The sequence below is a fragment of the Ahaetulla prasina genome, chromosome 2, assembly GCF_028640845.1.
Source record: "Ahaetulla prasina isolate Xishuangbanna chromosome 2, ASM2864084v1, whole genome shotgun sequence".
NCBI lineage: Eukaryota > Metazoa > Chordata > Lepidosauria > Squamata > Colubridae > Ahaetulla > Ahaetulla prasina.
Window position 1 is genome coordinate 256,638,998 of NC_080540.1, and position 20,423 is coordinate 256,659,420.

The 20,423-nt window shown below is 38.7% G+C and overlaps 1 protein-coding gene across 3 annotated transcripts; it reads right to left on the reverse strand.

Moving 5' to 3' along the window:
- Nucleotides 1–4,708: 4,708 nt before the first annotated feature.
- On the reverse strand, nucleotides 4,709–19,833 carry MACIR (macrophage immunometabolism regulator). Of its 3 annotated transcripts, none has more exons than XM_058167057.1 (2): nucleotides 19,706–19,833; nucleotides 4,709–8,285 (listed from the first exon to the last, which is right to left on the reverse strand). In XM_058167057.1, exon 2 carries the CDS (start codon nucleotides 8,262–8,264, stop codon nucleotides 7,638–7,640), a length of 627 nt encoding a protein of 208 aa, XP_058023040.1. In that variant the 5' UTR covers nucleotides 8,265–8,285; nucleotides 19,706–19,833; the 3' UTR covers nucleotides 4,709–7,637. The 3 variants fall into 3 exon arrangements, with proteins under 3 accessions (XP_058023040.1, XP_058023039.1, XP_058023041.1); XM_058167056.1 differs by lacking the exon at nucleotides 19,706–19,833 and adding an exon at nucleotides 19,247–19,386; XM_058167058.1 differs by lacking the exon at nucleotides 19,706–19,833 and adding an exon at nucleotides 19,050–19,068.
- Nucleotides 19,834–20,423: the final 590 nt, after the last annotated feature.

Below are 20,423 nucleotides of genomic sequence, written 5' to 3' on the forward strand. Positions count from 1 at the left end.
CCCTATCAATTGAGGAGCCGATCGGAAAACCCATCTCTTGCCATAGAGTCTCCTCCTGGCACACCATTCTTTCCCCCCTAACTGGAAGCTCCTCTCAAAATTGTGGTGCCGACCAACGACAGGGAACCACAGCAGGGGGATGAAAGAGCCACATGTGGCTCCAGAGCCACGGGTTGCTGACCCCTGGTCTACCCAAAGCACTAAATGCGTTCTGTAAGGTTCAGGACATGCTTTGAGTCTGAATTTATTAATAAGAATTTCAAGAGAGTGTTGAAGCAAAACACAAAGCAGAACAAATGGATACTCATGGCATAAGTATTCAATATATTACAGTAGATGGCTTAATACTGAGACTGCCCTTCCCAAATAGTTTATGCCTAATTCAGACAGTCAAGAACTTACTCTGCAAACTGGTGCTGTGGAAGAAGACCCAACTGTGAATAATCTCTATGGGAAGTTCTTTCCTATAGGACAGCTTTCTTCCAAAAAGAATATGGCCTCCCATACTTGGGCTCTTCCTGAAGATGGTAAGAACCTAGCATTTCTGGAAGATCTTTAGTACTTAGCTGCGAAGCCATCAGCACCTACAGTCTAACGCAGTGTTTCTCTATCTCAGCAATGTATATGTGGGCTTCAACTCCCACAATTACCTATCTGGCTTAGAAAGTTTGGAGTTTAAGTCTAAACATCTTAAAAGTTGCTGAGTTTTGAAAACACTGGTCTAATATATATTTTGGAAACATTCTGTTATTCTTACTGTTTTGTTATTTTATTATTTTTTAAATATTTGTTAAATATTAACGAATCGCCTAGAGTCCTGCAGGCGGAGGCAAGGATAAATTAGAAAAAATCATTACTGAGTTTTCCTTTTAAGTTGAACTAAGGGAGGTACAAGCTTCTTTGGCTAATTCACCAGAATATCTTCACATTGCCATATTTAATTTTTATTAATACTCCTTCCCTGTATTTCCATATTTTACTAGACTCATCATTGTTCACTCATATCAGCAAATCTTGTATTATTGCTAGAGTTGCATTTCTTGTTTATGATTGCAGCAAAAAACAACAACATTGTAATAAATATGCTTATTGTTTCAGAGGTTGTAGAAAGTGTAAAAAAGCTGAGATTTAGCCAATTATTTTAATCTGCAAGCAGAAATCTTGCTATTCCTTTTAAAAAAAAGATACCAGGAAAATGATTTAAAGAAACTTCAAGAGAAATAACCATGGGGCAGCATTTTTTTAAATCTCTGACTGTGGTAATAAAAGAGAGCATTTGAAAGACTGGTATAAGCACCCAAGTACTTTTTCTTATAGTCTATGTTTAAGAAGTTATTATATAAAATATGTTATGATAACTGCTTGATCAGTGGACATGCATGCTGTATTTCTAATATGACTAACAGTTATTGTAATAAGTAATTTCTGAATTATGAAAGCACTTAGTTTAAGATGGTATTTAGTCCCTTTTAAGTTCTTTAAAATCTTGCCTACAAGTTTAAAAGAGGCTATATTGAGGTTTAATAATTGTTGGTACTTAGCAGCAAAAAGGAGTTGGAAGCCAGTGAATAGTCTAAAGAGGTTGCATGTTTCCTTTGTGAACAGATTTCCACCCTTAATATAACAACGACAGGTTACCTTTTTGTGGTTAAGGGCTGCTGCCGCTGGTGTTCCAGCTGCTGAGAAACATAGAGGTATAGACAGGGATGGACTTCAAAAATTTTAGCAAGGGGTTCTCTGCCCGGTTGCTGAGTGGACGTGGCCATGGTGGGCATGGCCAAGTCGGCCTCCTGCACCACAGCTGGGGGGGGGGCGTTTTGCCCTCCCCAGGCTCCAGAGTCTTTTTTCGAGCCTCCGGGAGGACGAAAACTATCTCCCCAGGCTTCGGAGGCTGTCTGGAGGCCAGAAACGGGCCCATTTCCAGCCTTCCCAAACTTCCAGTAGTCCCGTTTTTCACCCTCCCCATGTTTCCCCATGTGACCTGCATTTACCTGCATCCAAAATGGGCTGTGTGGGGACTCCTGGGTAGGGTAGGATGGGTGGGGCGGGGCCAGCCAGGAGTGGGATTTGGGGGTACTCTGAATTGCACAGGATCTTAGCTAGAGGTTCTCCCGAACCCCTGCAAACTCCCAGTGGCCCACCCCTGGATATAGGAGAGTGAGATCATCAGAGGGTTCAGGTATTTTTACTCCTTTGTAAACTTTTGGGATTCCCCCCACCTCACCATCCTGCAAATAAATAGATGACTTAAATCTTTACTGGAGATTGAATTTATTTTTATTTAATGTCCCAAATTGTGGTTCAGTGGCATAATCTTAATTCTAGAGCTACTCTAATTAACTCAGTAGTACTCCAATACAAACTCCAGTACACTCCTGTGTGTATCATCAGGTCAGGATTCTAGCATTTATTGCTAATTTAAAGTGTATATAATTGTACAACTGTAAACTTCATGTGAATATATTAGAACAAACCTTTTCCACCCTGCTAAATTAATCAACCTAAGTACTAAATTAATGGTGGGTTTTGTTAGAGTTCAATTATTATTAAAACTATTTTTAAAAGTGCCTAATAGTATGCCGTGCAGAATAATTCTTAGCATAATGCCCAATAACATTTCCTAATCTGACTGCCGTAAACTCAGATTGTAAAACTTGTTAAACCTTGATAGCATTACTACCCTTATCCATTGCAAATATATTTTATACTGTATCTACCATACTTATTCAACCTGGGAGTTAACTAAAAGAATGCATAGTCCAGGGTGATTCTGTAGTTTTGGCTCCAGAGTTAGTCCATCAGGAACGGCTTTATTGCAGGTGTTTACTTTGTATGTTACAAGACCATTGGGACTGCATAGGAAAGAGAAAGTCCTAGTGAACACGAGGGGGAAAAGAATATGAAGAATAGAAAAGCAGAGGATTTCAGAGAAGGTTTGGTGAAGAAAGACATAATGGAGTCTGCTGGTTGGTGAATGAAGATGGAGGCGGAATGGACACAAGGTGAACATTTGAAATGGAAATACCAGCATTGCTTTGGGACTTGATTATGAATCTGCCTTGGATTCTTCTGCCCTCAGCAGGTCTATCAGAAGTGAGCAAAGTGGTTGGCACTGCTGACAGGAAGAGTGGGTGGGTAAGGAACACAAACTATGACCACTATTATCTACAGTGGCAGCCAGGAGGACATCTGGAGTAGGAATGGTAAACAAAAAAAAAAAGGAATCCCAGATTCCTTAGAATAGTCCTGGCCTAATATTCGGCACCAAGAGAACCCTTGCTAGGTCCAGAAAGATTTCACTGATGGGATGAAAAATTTTGTGTCTGTAGGTGCCAGAACTGAAGAGAAGTGCTTTGAGGGTAACTGCAGCTGCAATTAAACTCTAGTCTGGGAAGCTTCTGAGTTTATTTTAACATCTATCAGCTGACCTCGATTTAAATATAAGAGTATGTTCTCCGGGTAAGTTAGGGAAAACTGAAGTCAGCTTTCCATCCCTTCCCAGGCAAGAGAACAGGAGAGAGATGAAGGGATTTTATGTTTTAACCTTCTCTTCAAAGTTAAAGACCCCAAGATTTGATTGAGCCACAGGTGGCGGGGGGGCTCTGGAAATTAAACATCAGGGGCTCAATAATAAGAAAATGGAAATATGGCAGGGAGTACTGAGTGTATTGTTGGGGAAGGGGATTCATACATTATTAATTCAGGTCCCTTCCAAGACAATGGTCCCACTCCTAGACCAAGATTAGCAAGTTGAAAGGTGCTATAAGTCTTCAACTGTTGGTAAATGTCAGGTTTTTCTAGAACAAAACTGCATCTGATATGGTGATGGACAAATGACTCGATCTCATACATTCATAGAGCCTAAGGGGAGGGGGAAAGAGTCAAAAACTTCAGGATGGCGAGTACAGCATCGTAATTGGAAACCTGTCCTTTTTATGTGTGTGCTGTGATCATTCATGTGACTCTTGAGAAACAGGGAGAACTGTCTCAAACAGAACCAGATGCAAGTGCCTGTATATGGAGTTGACAAACAAGGGCTATTGTCGGTGTCACAAGCTTCTGGATCTCATCACAGTGCTGGTGCTGGAGTTCCTAAGACTGTTGCTTGAGTAATTTCATTCTCCATGTCCTGGAAGAGGAATCTGGTGTAGCTTGTAAGTCCATGTTCACCACGGGGTTGTCACAAGAAACCACAGATCCAAAATACAGGATAATATATTTGGTCTTCACATTGGACCAGGGGATGTTGACGGAGGAAGTTAACATTTGACCTTTGCCTTGATCAAATCAGATGTCAAATTATAGATCATAGATAACTTAGACTCTTGCAAGAATAATGGACCTATTACAAACTTGTAAATTAAGAGAAGGGAATGTTGTAAATGTGCGCCATGAGTGCTGGAGGAAAGTTGGAATATAAATAAAATAAATATTGACACCCCAGACTGTACTAGATATGCTATGGAAATTTTGAATTAGTTCATTTGCCTATATATAAGAACTATCATCATAGGTGAGCATTAACATGATTAAAAAAAAAAAAGATTTGTTTTTATGTATTTTTTCCTGTTATTCATTGCCAGGTCTGTCTGGGTTGGGGCAGGATAGAGATTTTGTTAATAAAATAGAAACAAAATAGCAAGGGACTGTTTAAAAAAGAGTTTATAATTTATTTAAAATTTTGGAATTTTAAAAATAATTTAGAAGTTAGCAACATTTCAGAAATCTCTAGCATTTCTTTCCCCCTCTCAATACAAGAGAAGAGTGCTTATATGTTGAGAATAATGGTTTGGGGTTTTTTTTTGTCTTTGCCATAAAGGTAACTGTATTTGATCAAGGTCACCACTCTACTCTCCTTTAATTTGGCAAAGTATAAAGGAGACCGAGTTACACAAAAGCTCCTATCTGTGATGAAGAGCACTTGTTAACTTTGTCAGATACTGGGATGGGAGTGTGGGAATCAAGAAGAGAAGAAGCCCACATGGAAGAGGTAATAAACCATCCTCTCCTTGTATCTAGTATATGGCTTGTGATTGGTCTATAAAAAATCCACATATAAAAATACCAAACTCAATGAATGACTACTTGGTAAAAAGACTTCAGGTCATAATTTTCCATTCAGGTTTTACTTTCTTGGTAAGTCATCATTCAATATGCAATTCAAGGTAAGTTATCTAATAAAATTAATGCATTAGTTTAGCATTAAAAGCAAACGTTGCCCCTCTCAAAAACTCTTTAAAACAACTAATCATAAAAGAGCAAACTCCAAGCAATGAATTCAATCACTGAAATAACATTTTCGTACAAGACAAGAAATTGATGCGCTATAGCTTAAATAACTTTTAGAACAATTCTTAAGAATAGTAGGGAAAACATGTCAAATTTGTATTTTTCCACTTTTACCCCATAGAGTGTCAGCAATGGGCTGATTATCTTGCCAGAGAACTGATTTAAGAGTTGCAGAGACTTTTAGAAATTAAATCAAAATTTTAAAAAATGTTTTTTTTTCAAGAAAATAGGTCAAAAGTCATATAAAGGGAGGCCAATCATTTACTTTATAAGAAAACTTTATAATAACGAATGTGAGGCTTCTCTTATATGTATTATCCATCGCCCAAAATGCAGTTATTCATTGCACACCATAACAAGAACAGATTCATGCATATACCATGGCTATTTGTTTCCAATGGGCATTTTTTTTCTCAGATAAAAAGAAAATCACAGAGAAACCTCATTTATAAAGTGAGCTATAGGCAAATGCACCTGATTCTGCTATTACAATGGCAAGGAAAATGACTAGATTTTAGCAGTTCTCTGAATATTAAGTATGTAGTAGATTCCATGTCATAGTTTCTGAAATATGTAAACTAAATTCCTTTTGTATGTCAGGGTCTACAATTTATATGAAAATATATAAAATCAATGTAACATTTATAATACACGTACATTTTTAGGAAAGAATGTAAAATGATATATAATCGGGCAGATTTCCTTTCCAGGTTTTAAAGAGCAACACATACCAAGGGCCATAGAAAAGTATGGATATAACCCTTTTATTTTCTAGTCAATGTTGCTTCATCGTTAAAATCAATTAATATTTATTATTTATGTTTAATCAATAAATGTAAAAATCCTTTCTTTGGCATTGGACAGTACTCTTCTGTTTACACTAGAAGGCCATGCAAAGTAGTTACTTAGGGAATAATTTTTCACTATAATACAGCAGTGCAACTTGTAAAAATTTCAAGCATCTTCTCAAGTGAAACAAACCTGATCCATAGTTTATGCACTGCCAGCTGAGCACAATTTTTGTACAAGATGTCAAAGAAGAGACAACCCTTATGCTTTCAAAGCATATGCTCTCTGTATTCTTTCTCAAGAGACGAGTCTTTTCCAAGTAAATCAAATCTGTGCAAGGAACGGTTTTAAAAAGGCTCGGTTTCATAAACAATTTAAGCATTCCTTACTGCATCCACAAGAGTTAAACTTTCACTTCTAAATAACTTACAGATCAAGAACGTAACATGATTGCACACTCTTTCAATAATAAGCAGCATAGCTTAAAAGAGAGTAACAATAACAATAAATATTAAAATTTAAAATATGATTTGTTTGGAGATGATTTACACCAGTACATTTGGAGAAATTAATAATTTAGTTGTAGCCTGAAAGGCTTTTCAAGAAAAACAAAACAAGACAAAGTTGTAATTATCAGTGCTGTAAATAAATCGGAATGTTCCTATGCAGTGCTAAAATGTCATAACAACCTCCCATCATACCTATATAGTACTGCTACTGTAAAATCTAAATGCTAAATATCACAAATGCAAATATAGCTTTCCGCATTTGTGCATGTGTGCATGTGTGTGTGTGTGTATATTTATACATATATATTCATACATACACTACACACTATAAAGGTTTTCTGTGTTAAGATAATTATTTAAAAAAACATACAAAATTAAAGTCAGTAGTTTTCTTTCAATATTTGTTTCTTCAAAACACATTTCAGGATTTAAAAAAAAATTACACTGAAATTAGTTTGAAATGCAAGTAGTAATTCAATTATACATTTAAAAACAGTCAGCTCTAGTAATGTAAAGTACTGAGGCTTAATTTCATTAGCATTTTTTTTTCTTTTGTTGCCAGTGCAAATCCAGCTACAGTGAGTACAAACTGGATTATTTTAAAGAACACATGGTTTTAGTGAAACATTTTGTCCTATAATGCAAAACTCATTGCATATGCACATATGATTAATATTAAATAATATATTTCAGTGCTTATCCATGAGTAAATTCTTACAGCAAGCTCAGTCAGAAACATAATTCACATTACATCAAGTTTTGAGTGTTAAATTGCCATAAATTTCAGGTATCCATGTGCAAAACGTTTTGTTTTGTTACACTATTCCAAATAAATTTCTTGTCAGAACTTTTCAGTATTCCTTCCTTTCCGTGTAGTTTCCACACACGCACACGCACACACATGCACAAACATACACACAAACATACACCTCATCTTCCTATGCTATGATCTAACAAAACAATTTTCTGATCCAACCAGGTACCAAGTGCATGATTGCCTACATTGTATAGACAATCTTGATGCAGTGAAGAGCGAATGATGGTTTATGTTCATGTGTTGTTCCTAGCAAACATACGGTCCCCTCTCAGGGTGAGGTGCTGGAGCTGATACTGAAGCACTTCTGTATCAGCCGGTTCCTTGATGTTCATTCTGTCTAAATTGAGGTAGTCTAGGGATTTTGAGTGAGCTCTTTTACCTTTGAAAAGGCAGAGAGGCAAAGGACCATGAAATGCCTTGTATGGTTCATAAGGTAGTGGCTTGCTGCATTTATCCCCTGAGCTGGGCATCCGTCGTCTTCTACGGCCATTGATCGCTGGGATCTCATAAGGCTGGTAATATCTGCTTCTGGCTTTGCACACTCGGGAAGAACGAGAAAGTCCTGAATCAAGCTGTTTGGGGCGCAAAGTAGGCCCTATCATTTCAACTTTATTCTGTTCTTCTATGGTGCACTTCTGAGCTAATTTCAGGAGCTCCTCTCCAGTAGTGAAGCCAACCAAGTAATTAGAATCCATGTGGAGGATTTGGTAACCTGAAACAGTTTGGCGCATTGGTGAGCATGGGGTGCTGGAGCAGCGAGGTTTCTCGTTGTCTGTTTTGCTTGTAGCACTCACTTCAGCGATAGGCAAGGGGAGGAGGGGTAGCATAGATCTGGCCTCTCCATTAATGTCAACTTCCATTTTAAGTAAGAATCCAACAACCTAAAAATACAAAACAGTTGTATTAGCAAGACACAAGCGCAGGTGGAACTGGTATCAGTCACTTCTGTCTTTAGAGCTTACTTTTCAGAGACTTCATTGCAAACAATAACAAACAGATGGCTGGAGCTGGACTTGCATTCCATTTTTGGCAAAACACTGGTATGTGTCTTTGCCTATCTACCCTTCTTCCTTCCTACCAGGTTCATCTCCCAACCTTTATCCATAAACTGAAAATAATAATACCCTCTCATTTTAGTACTATGTGGACAGTAAACAATGATAGTTCTGAGTATAACCATATTTCAAAATCACCAGATCTTACCCTAATAGTAGAGCCACAAGACAACAAATTAAAGGGAATCATACAGCTGAAAGAAGTAAAAGCAAGAATGATCTTCAAGATAAAATTTAAAATGTCTTTTTATTTTCCCACGCTACCATCAATTAGGGTCCAAGTCAGTGTTCAATTTTCTTCATTACATGCAGGAGCATGTAATGGAACAGGAACAGCCATGTTTTCAGAAGATGGCTTGAACACTTTGGTACAGAATTCACTGAAAATAGTTTTCCCTGAAGCAACTCTTATCTCCTTCCACGTTATACTGAAATAAATCTAATAATTCAAGTGCACAGCTAAGCAACAGCTAAAAATCCTAGTATGTTTCTAATTACTTACAGTTTGTGGGGAATCCCCAACTCAGTTTCTACTTCCTACTCAACCACAGCACATGAACCTTATAGCACGGAATTTAGCTCAGAAAACAAAGTGATTATGTCTCATATAAACTCCTTAATAAAAATTGCAGTGATTCAGAGATTAGGTTGATGCCCTTTTGTCAGTAGGTTAAGCTGTTCTTATTTACAAAGGGATATTCTTAGTTTGGCACCTTGTATAATATACCTTTTTATAGTATAACTTATCTGCCACCTTTTATAATATAATTCTTCTTTGAGTAATGCTTGAGAGTTTTGGAAGGCAGAACTGTATTTTCAAAACAAACATGTTCACTCACGCGACTCTTGGCCCATAAGAAAATTAGCCATCATTAGTATTCAACTATTTTCTGATATGCCAAAAGGTAAATGAATGGATATTGGAGACTCTTGTCCATTAAAAACATTCAGAAGATGAATAAGCCACTATTATCTAACTCTACTTACAAGTAACAGAATAACAGAGGTGGAAGGTACCTTGGAGGTCTTCTCATCCAGCCCCCTGCTGAAGAGGAAACTCTATACCAGTGATGGCTAACGTTTTTGCCGCCGCATGCCAAAAGTGGGGGGAGCGTGGGGGGGGTCACACACGCACGTGCCCACACTCATAATGCAATGCCTCCTGCACACCCTGCCCCCACCCCATGCTCCCCCCAGCCTCCACACATGCGCACACAACCCCTGTGGCCCATTTTGGTCCTGGCAAGCCTCCCTGAACCTCCTGGGACCAAAAACAGGCCACAGGGGGTGTGCTGCATCCCCCGCGCTCCCCCCACCCCCTGCACATGCACATGCACACGAGACCCCGCATGCATCCCAGCCTTGCGCCAGAGACCCAAAAAACAGCTGGCCAGCAGGAGGCACATGCTGGGCAACGGCTTGCATGCTCACAGAGAGGGCTCCATGTGCCACCTGTGGCACATGTGCCATAGGTTCGCCATCACGACCCTATACATTTCAGACAAATGGTTGTCCACTCTCTTCTTAAAAACCTCCAGTGTTGGAACACCAGAATTTCAGAAGATAAGTCATTCCACTGATTGTCAGGAAAGTTCTCCTTGGTTCTAGGTTGGTTCTCTCCTTGATTAATTTTCATCTATTGCTTCGTCTTCTGCCTTTAAGTGCTTTGGAGAATAAGTTGACCCACTCTTCTTTTTGGCATCCCCTTAGATATTGGAACACTGCTATCATGTCTCCCCTAGTCCTTCTTTTCATTAAACTATTTGTATCCAAGTCCTGCAACCGTTCTTCATATGTTTTAGCCTCTAGTCCCCTAATCATCTTTGTTGCACTTTTCTGCACTCTTTCTAGAGTCTCAACATCTTTTGTATATCCTGGCGACCAAAACAGGATGCAATATTCCAAGTGTAGTCTAAAAATAGTGCTACCACTTCACATTCAATAAATTCAATAAATACATTGCCAGGGTTGGGAGATTTTCCATGTCAGTCAAAACTTTGATTTTAAACTCCATTTCTGATTACTAGAAATGGTAGTAATTTTGATTCCAGACAATCTTGAGCAACCTTAAGATTTTTTACCATGTTTAAAGGACCATGTAAGGAGAAAAGAGCAGTGTGCACCTTCTCACTATCTAGCCTATGTCTTATCCTGATACATGCATTATGTTTTTACAGTTACACTAAATATATTACCAGGGCCACACACACAAAAAGACATTAGTGCACTATTGGGATTTGCTAACCTCAAACTAAACAAAAAAGACCTGCAAGTAATAGTAGCAATTTACACCTCTCTTTCTCTAAGTGGTTTACAGAGTCAGCATATTACCCCCAACAATCTGGGTCCTCATTTTACTGATCTCAGAAAGATGGAAGGCTGAGTCAACTTGAGCCAGTCAGAATGGAACTCCTGGCAGTGAATAGTGAGTTAGCCTGCAACACTGCATTCTAACTACTGCGGCACCACAGCTCATCAATAACCTCATCACCATCCCTTGGTTATAATACCTTCACTTACAAAAGGGCTGTATGTGATCGTCTACTGGAATCACTTGATAATGTCTATTTGAACTGATTTTGAATGAACAAGATCAGGAATAGGAAGGTTTTCTTTTTCATCACAATCATAGGGAAATCATGCACTGATTTTCACAGAAGTTACTTTCAATCTGCAGCCTGTTTTACAAAATGCATACCTAATAAACATTGAAGGAACACCCTGAAGGAAACAATATACAATCCATGTATATAAATTGCTATACAGTATGTGCCAAACAAAAATAAATAAATCAGAAATGCTATTTAAAAAAAACCCGTGAAATAATATCCACCATACATAGAATTGATTTAAAAAAAAAACAAAAACTCAAATTCTTTACATGCAACCTCAGTGGAAAAGTGCATTAGAAAAAGATATTTATATTTGTAAAATTCAACAACATCCTGCACGAAGAAAGAGCCAAACTGCAATTCCATTAGTGCATGAACCTGCTGTGGTTGTCTTCATCAAATACATGTGCTACTTACGCACACCATATAAAGTAAAATAGTGGTAATCTTCAGAGAAAACACTTTTGTTAATTTAGCCTTCACAACACTACACTCCAAGTCTGAGGATCTCATGCTGTCTGGGAATTATGAGGTTGCAGTAGAAATATATTTTGAAGGCACCAGATATGAAAGGTTGTGAGAGTCTGTTATCCAGCTTTCTTTTTATAAAAATAATAGCTCACCAATATCTTAAAAGATGGGATTCTTGAAGTGCTTTGTGTAAAACAATCCAAAATGAAACTAACTGAACATGTAATCTCCAAGTGCAGATAATCATGAATAGTAAAAATAGGTACTTTCATGGTTCATTACAGATATGCCCATTTATACATACCGGGCAGTCTCAAAGCATATCCTTTTATATGTGTAAAGTTTATTAGGAATACAATTCATAGAGTATGAATTGTATTCCATCTTTCTATCCAGAAGTTTATGATTTATATACCGTGTTTCGCCGAAAATAAGACCCTGTCTTATATTTTTTAAAACCCCAAAATAAGCACTTGGCCTTATTTTTGAGGAGATCTTATTATTTTGGGGCATGTGGAGCAAGATGGGGCTCCTCTTGCCGTCTTACTTGATTTCCAGCTCTGCGTTTAAATATTTTCAGTGAGGGCTTATTTTCGGGGGGGGGGGAGGCTTATTTTAGCACATGCACTCAGAAGCCCGACTGGACTTATTATTAGGGGATGTCTTATTTTCGGGGAAACAGGGTACCAAGTATAATTGAAGATCAATGAATTTTAAATCACAACTGAACATTTTACTGAATAGATAGCCAAAGTCCCAGATGTATTTGTAGCCAATTCTGGTTTTTATTTTTGGTAAAAAATAATGTAGTAAGCCTTTTCCTCATTTTTCTCTACCCCAACTGTTCCGGATAGTTGGGGAGAATACCCTGGAATATTTTTTTCAGGGTATTCCTAACAGGTTAATCCTTCTCATCTAGTTTACTAATAGAAATATACCATTTGAATTTGCCCTTTCTTTTAAAGTTGTTATTGTAAGCCTCTTTTGTCAACACTTGAACTAAAAAATAAAATTAGCACAAATAAAATGCAGTATTCATCACAAAATCCTCTGCCCTCCTTTCTTGTATCATTGCCCTTCATAATAGCTATTCTTTAGTTTTTTAAAAAAAATCCTAGTATTGATTTATGTATGTCGGATAAGACCAGAAAATATCTACTTACATAAGTATGGCACATTGACCTGCAGTTATGATGGATGTAGATTAGCAGGTCTGCATAACCTGTGGCCTACCAATCCTCTGATGGCAGGAAGGATCCACCACTGCCTAGGTTTCTGCATTACCCTTCATCCCAATAGGCATTCTGCTGAGTACCTGCAGTACCAACACAGCCAGTTCCATTGCTGCTACACTGCTGAAGTTGATCTGCCTGCCAGCTATTCCTTTGTGACCTGTAATTATTTTTAAAGTAGTAAACTTTCCTTTCTATGAGTTATGTAGGCCTGACATTAGCATGGTAATTATATATCTGTTTGTGCAATAAATCATGGTGATGCAATATTGTTGTTAATATGGGCCAATAAACTTGAAAAGTATTTGTCACGTTGAACCTGAGTAACACTTGCATTTTCCTTGTAGACTGTGGAATATTACAAAGGACAGCTGCCTGATTCTTTTTTGCTGTTTTGTACAAATAATTTTGAAGGTCAAGGAACTTTCATTTTCAATGTAAAGAATAATATTTTAATATAAAGTTCTCTAACATTTAGCATGATGGCTGACAAATGTAGAAGAAAGCTAACTTAGCATTACATTTCTCTGAAATGTAACATTTATATCACTTGCTGTTCCAGAAAGGCAGCAAATCTCACACAAATTTCATAGAACAAAAGTTTTAAGAATTAAAAAGGCAATGTCTGCATGGCCTTACAACTTCCTCATCCAACTTAATGGTCTCCAGTTATGCTGGGGCTACAGTTTCCAGAATTACCAATCAACCCAGATAAATTAGCTAAAAATTGTGGATACTGGAGTTACAATATATCTGGGAGGAATCATTCAAGTGAAGGATGTCTTACAGTATTAATCAAATAGCATATAAAGGTTATGAACATATGGATTAGTTATTTATTGACTAAAATCTATATGTCATTCAACAAACAACAACAAAAAAACCTCTTTGTGGCTGTCAAACGTATATTTACCCATTCTTCAAAAAACCCATTGTCAGTGAGCTTAATTCAGTTTTATTAATTTTATTGTTCAAGATGTGCATGTGTGAGAAGAAAGGTAATAAAAAAATATTCCGGGGAGCATTTTCTTTTTGATCTCTTCTCAACTGTACAACTGAAAATTACTTCCCCGATTAAAGGAGCATTTCTAAGGAAATGCTAAACAGAAACAAAAGCATTCAGAATTTCACAAATTATGAACTGTTTCAGGGGACCCCAACAAAAGAGAAGCAGGATATATGATTTTTATAAGTCTTGAGTAGTCAGTAAGCTGCATGTAGGGTCATATTTGATAGGAATAAATTACCAGCCCTTTAAGGATTCAAGAAATTGCAGCTTGGGTAATGGAGCTATTAATCATAATATTTTAGGCGGAAATTTCTTCTAATGTACAATCTCATAGAACATAACATATATAATATGCAGTAGCTTTACCGATTTGTCACTCTCCAATTGTAACTGCCAACATTTCATTTTATCCAAGAATTCTACGTGTTTCATTCCATATGCATCCAGCCAGTGCCTGATTAGGAAAAACAGGTAGTAAAAAAATAGGGTTGTCATCCTCACTGGGGTATTGTTCTATAAAGAAACTGTAATCAAGCATGACTCAAGCAATCATAAAGTCACAGCAGTGGAAGAAGCCATTTAGGCAATCATGTCTGTACTTGGTATAAAAATCCAAAGTTAAGAAATTCATAGAATGTTGTTGTCTTTACCACTTCTTTACGTAAGTACTATTAAACACTGTTAATTTTAAGACATACTTTCTAATATTCAGCAGTTCTTCCTGCAACTTAAATTATTTCTACCTTGTACTCTTAAATGACAAAGCTTTGACCTTCTGTGTGACATTCTTTCTGGGACTCAAGAATGCCGTCATATTCCCTTCCCCCCCAAGTCTAAAGTCTTATATTTCCAGTTCCATTTTTTCTTGCAGAATTTTCTTTTTACCTTCTCATCATCCTTGTGATCTTCTCTTGACCTGTCCAGTTGATCAGAATCCTTCTTAAAATGTGTTTTTTTAAATTGACATATTGCTGAAAATGGGATTTGACCAACACAGAATAAAATGGCATTTGCTTATTCTGCAGGTATATCTCATTGCTGACTCATATTGTTTGCCATTAACTGCTATTCTAAGATCATCTTCACATGTAATGTCATTCAGGCAGGTAACCTGAACTCATGTATGTGATTTCTATTTCCTAAGTGAAAAAGTACACCTGTCTATATTTAATTTCATTCTGTAACTTTCATTTTATTTCTTTTAGGATTGGCTTGTTTAAATTTTCTTTCTGCTTTCTACAGTATTAGCTAGGCACTTATTTTTTCATGAAATCTGATAAACATTCCCTTCTCCTCTTCATCCAAGTCATTAACATGTTGAAGAATATCAATAATAAAAATTCTGAATATTTCAATTTAATGAGAACCCACTAAACACAGATTCCCTGCAATTTCAAGCCAGGTTTATCCATCAAGCAGAGGATATAGTTGAAACATTCTAGAATTTTTCTCCACTCAGCTATAACAGAAAAATATCCACTAATACAAATCTGTAATTTTCCTAAGAGAGTAATAGTATGAGAAAAGGATAAGAGGGGTTTCTTTTTTGCCGTATCATCATGTAAAATATCACACTCAAATCATTTTTGTTACGGGTGATAATTAAGCCTGGTTCATTGTGAAAATGAGATCACATCAACCAGTCTTAGTAATTATTCTCTCCCTAGCAACAGATGTTTCCTAGAAATGTTTTCAGTGTACAGATGTCTTAAAACATTTATGTAATTCATTTATATTATATTTTGTCAGATTTATTCTCCAGAATCTTCATCCTATGTGTAATTCAACTATTCCTTGCATATTCATATATGAAGTTTTCTAAAATTTAGCCAGTGGGTACTTTCAGAATACATATAGAGCATACGACAGAAGAATTAGATGATGGATTTGCTCATTTGTGAAATGGCTAAAACTATAATTATAACCAGTTAAAAAACAATTCCAAATTATGCTAACATAGATATATTCTTACCCAAGAAACAGCTGAAGTGAGGGCTTCAAAATAATGATCTTTTGAATCTACTTTCTTACTTTTAATTTTTTGCAAGAAAAAATAAATATAAAATCAAACTGATAAAGTTCAAAGACAAGCAAAATCTTACCAAGGAGAAAATAACACATAGGCAACATGTATTTCATTATGTATAAGAGCAGGTAGACAAAAAATAAACTACACCAAAACAAAACCAACAAAACTGGCCAAAAACTAAAACACAAGAGTGGCAAAATGAGAGCCAGTTTGTTCTAGTGGTTAAGGCACCAGGCTAGAAAGCAGGAGATCCTGAACTCAAGTCCCATCTTAGCCATGAAAGCTAGCTGGGTGACTTTGGGCCAGTCACTTGCTCTCAGCCCAACCCATCTCACAGAATTATTCTTATGAGGAAAATAGGAAGAGGAAGGAGCCCTATGTATGTTTGCTGCCTTAAGCTACTTATAAAAATAATAAAACTGGGGAATGAATGAATGAGACATAAACAAAACAATGTCTTCTTCCTACATCTTCACCCTTTATTTCTCAAGATTTATCTGGGGTCCATGGAAATCCCAGAGGTGTTCCAGGAAATATGGCACAGGACACTGGAAGATCCATCATAGGTTGAGGTTGATAATCTCCTAGATTACAAATAAACCTATAAATAATATATATTCATAAATGACTGGGAACCTAATGGGTACCAGTGAAGATATGTTTGCATATAAATACTTCTAGCATACAACTCTGTACCATAAAATCATGCATTAGTGCTTAATAAGGATTTTTTCCCCAAACTGGAGTCTGGCATGTCTCTCTGATAATTTATATTTGCATGGGATTGTATTAAATCTTGATCTACTGGACCCGGAATCAGATTTATTTTTAATTTTTTTGATGCCTTATGTCTCTCTCTTTGTATGTTTGTATGTATATGTATGTGTGTATACACACACACATATATAATTGTCACAATAGTAAAAATAATTACACACTAGATTTAGAGAAAAATATTCATACAGCACATATGCGCGGGCATGCATGCACACACACACACGCACATACACAAGGGTGTCTTCAGTCCTAGTCTTGATATCTTCTCAGATGTTCTTCATGGATTCATGATTAAATATCAAGAGAAACAAGCTACAAAACTATGATGCTTTGGATATTAACATCCCTTCTCCCTCTGGCTGTACTGACCCAACCTTAGCAGAACCAAGAAACAGATTCCTTGTTCCAAAAAACCCCACTTTATTTAGCTCCTGTGAATTACTGGCATTCACACATTGAAAAGTCAAGGCAATAATCTTTCAAAGGATTAATTGCAGTAACAGACCTTATCAGTTCCTTGAGATACTTGCCAGGCTGGGAGCTTCCAGTCCCAAAGCTGTAAATTAAATTCTGGCAAGCAGTCCCTGAGGCACAAACCACGATAAGCAAATCTTCCGAAAGAAATCTGAACGGTTGTCTCCTGCAACCATCCTATTTATTCCCCAGCCAGGGAGGGGCCATTCAGCATCCACATGTGCCTTTCTTCCCGAGTCAGCTCCTTGACCTCAATTGTTCTTGTCTCCTATCAGCTCTGCGCATGCACACATTTAGAACAGGCCCCAGCTGTTCGTCCTCCCCACTTATCTCCAAATCCAAAGGCAGCTGGGAAATGTCGGACGGCCCTGGCTCTATCTCTGCTTCTGATGCAGAGCATCTATCAGAACCTTCCCCAGACTTCAGGACTGGCCCAAGTTCCTCCCCAACTTCCTCATCGTTTGAGTCTGCTGCCAGCTCTGTTGGCAGCTTGGGGGAGCCACACCACTGGCATTCAAAGGGACATAACATGTATAGTATATTCAGATTTTCTGAACCTATGACGTATAATATTAGAAGCAAATCTCAGGTTTTGCTTGTTAGAAAATTACTTATAAAAATGGCAACAGCAAATAAAAACACAGCAATGTTATATCAACATAGAATATAATGTATAATTTTACTAGATTTCTGGGTATGATTTTGGGCTACATTCAGTATTATTGTTGGGCTTAATGTATTAATTTTATTGTTGCCATTTTTTATGTTATGATTAACAATAGTTTAAAATATATTATTGTAACTATATACTGTACTAAAAGAGTTTTCTTTTTCTTTTTTTACTGTAAAAGTCATCCTCAAAAAAACCAAAATTTAAAAGTGATGCTGCAGAACTAAAAGTCCTGGGATTATTAAAAAAAAATCAGATGAGAAATAAAATTACTGCAGGAAAGTATTTATTTATAGCATGCTTTCTTTGCTGAAAATATTCAGCAGTCATCTTATCTGCAAAATAAAATAAAAATAAAAGCAGCCCTCTATCATTGGCATAATTTTTTAACAACTTTGCTGTTGGTTGAAAACAGGTCTAAATGCCAAATCCATTTTATTTGCAATCATCCTGCTGAGATTCCCGTCATCACTTATATCTGATTTAGGGGAGCAGTCCTACAAAGTTACATTTGAAGGCAAGCCAGATGAAAGAGATCTCTCTGTTATGCAGGGAATCTGTAGCTGCCAAGAGCTCTCCATAGTGCTACTTCCTTTTATGGACAATGAGGCAAGGCAGCAGTACCATGGAGAGTCCTTGAAGCACGTGGGCATACATACGCACAGGCTTAAAAACTATGCTTCAGAATCAGCTCTATTCCTCAATGGGAATAGACAGCGGTGCCATGAAGTATATGCTGCAAATAGCAGATGGCAAAACGTCAGAGCTCCACTACCTCCTGTGAAACTGCAAACAAAAGAAAAACACAAGTACATCAAACATCCAAAGCTGTACATAGCCTGAAGCTCACTCAGATTTCTGGGTTTGTTCCCGGGCTTCTTAAAAGTCTTATAAAATCAAAGGTTTAATACAGTCAAATAACTTAAATATAAGAGCCGGACTCTATATAAAGGAATCACGCCGTTTTCACATTTTTCACTGTAAAAATATTGACATATCCTACAAGGCATATCTCCCACCTATGCAAAAAGTAAAGTATATGTAGGATCAAACGCCACTGAAACCAGCAGCATGTTTAAATAGAGATGGGACGGCTTCTCTGAACGCCAATGTTATTTAATGGAATAATTTTAATCTTGAATCTCATATGCAAAGGGCTTACGGACCAAGAAGGAACGCCGTACAATGTTAAACAACACCAAGCTTAGATAAGTATACCTGACAGTCGAAGCACACGTAATTCATTCACACGCCCACAACCTACACCGGGCATAAAAAGTAGGCCAAAAGACGGCTGGCGCTTATTTTATAAATACCGCACGCGCGAATTCGACCTCCACGCATTCTTCCGAACGAAACCCCACTACGCGTCGCTTCGCTTCGCCGACCCAGAGACACGCAGACACAATGAAGCCACTGCTGCGTCACGGATGCTCGAGAAGGCGCGCGCGCGCAGGGATTTCTACGCTCGGAAGGGGTTCGACGGGCACCCGCAAACCCAGCCAGTGTTTACCTCACAACAGCGCATAGGTGACCTCTAGAGAACCGGCGACCTCGATCTCCGCCGTCGGGAATCTCAAGAGGCAGTCTCCGAGGCAACCACCAAGCCGGGCTTCCACCAAGCTGGGCGCGCCCGCTGTGTTTAACCTTGGAGGGTTGGCGCCCACCCACCTATCCCTCCCTCCGCCAAGCACACGCGGGGCTGTGCCACAGGGACGCCCGCACCGCAGTCAGCGGGTGGGAGCGCGCCTGCTCCCCCTTCGCGCCGCCGTTCCTCGCCCGCCCTGCTGCTGCCGCTGCCGCCTCGCCCTTCGGCTCTGCAGCTCTTACGGCTGACGGGGCCCATCCCGCCCGCAGCCTTGCAAGGGCGGGCCGCAAACCTTTCACCGGCTCAAGCGGCGCCGTTGGTCTCGCTGGCGCCTCCCACCCCACTCCCTTCCCCAGGCCTACCGGCACTATCCCGCTCTCCTACCTGCGGTCCAGGACGCCGGGGCCTGCGGGCCGCGCTCCCGCCGCCCGCGACGCTGAGCAGGCGAAAGAGCAAGTGAGAGGCAAGCGGCAGCCCCTCCCCGCTCTCTTATTTTGCCGGCTTGGGGCGGGGATTGTAGTTGGTGTGGCGAGGCGGAGAGCCGCTTCTCCTGCCGAGGTCCCGCCCACCGGTACCTCCGTTAAGGCCCTGCCTTATTTCCCGGCCTGGCTCTAAGCGTGGGAAATGCGGAGCGCGTGAACTTGTTTTTGCCTTCTCCTAACGGGTCCTTTCTAACCCCCTCCCACCGTCCTTGCTCCCTTGGTGGCCGCCGCCGCCTTTCACGCGTTTTTGTTCGGTCAGAGCTGATGGAATTTGTGAAGTCATAAAAGAAGGAAAAGAAGGTTCCGGACACTTGCAAGACTCTTTTTTCTCTCCTTATCGCAATCCAGGGCATTCTTAGCTAGAAACAAAGCCCATATGTTCTCGGGCATCTATAGGCCTTGCGAGAGTGTAAGCTTTCTTTCATGAAACCTGAGATTACGATAAAGGCGACAACAAGGGTTCTCCACTCCTCTGATTACAACAAAATACCTTATTCCACCAGACTTGAAATCCTGGGTTTAGAAAATTTAAAACTCCGCCGCCTTAGACATGACCTGAGTTTAACTCATAGAACCATCTATTACAATGTCCTTCCTGTCGAAGACTACTTCAGCTTCAA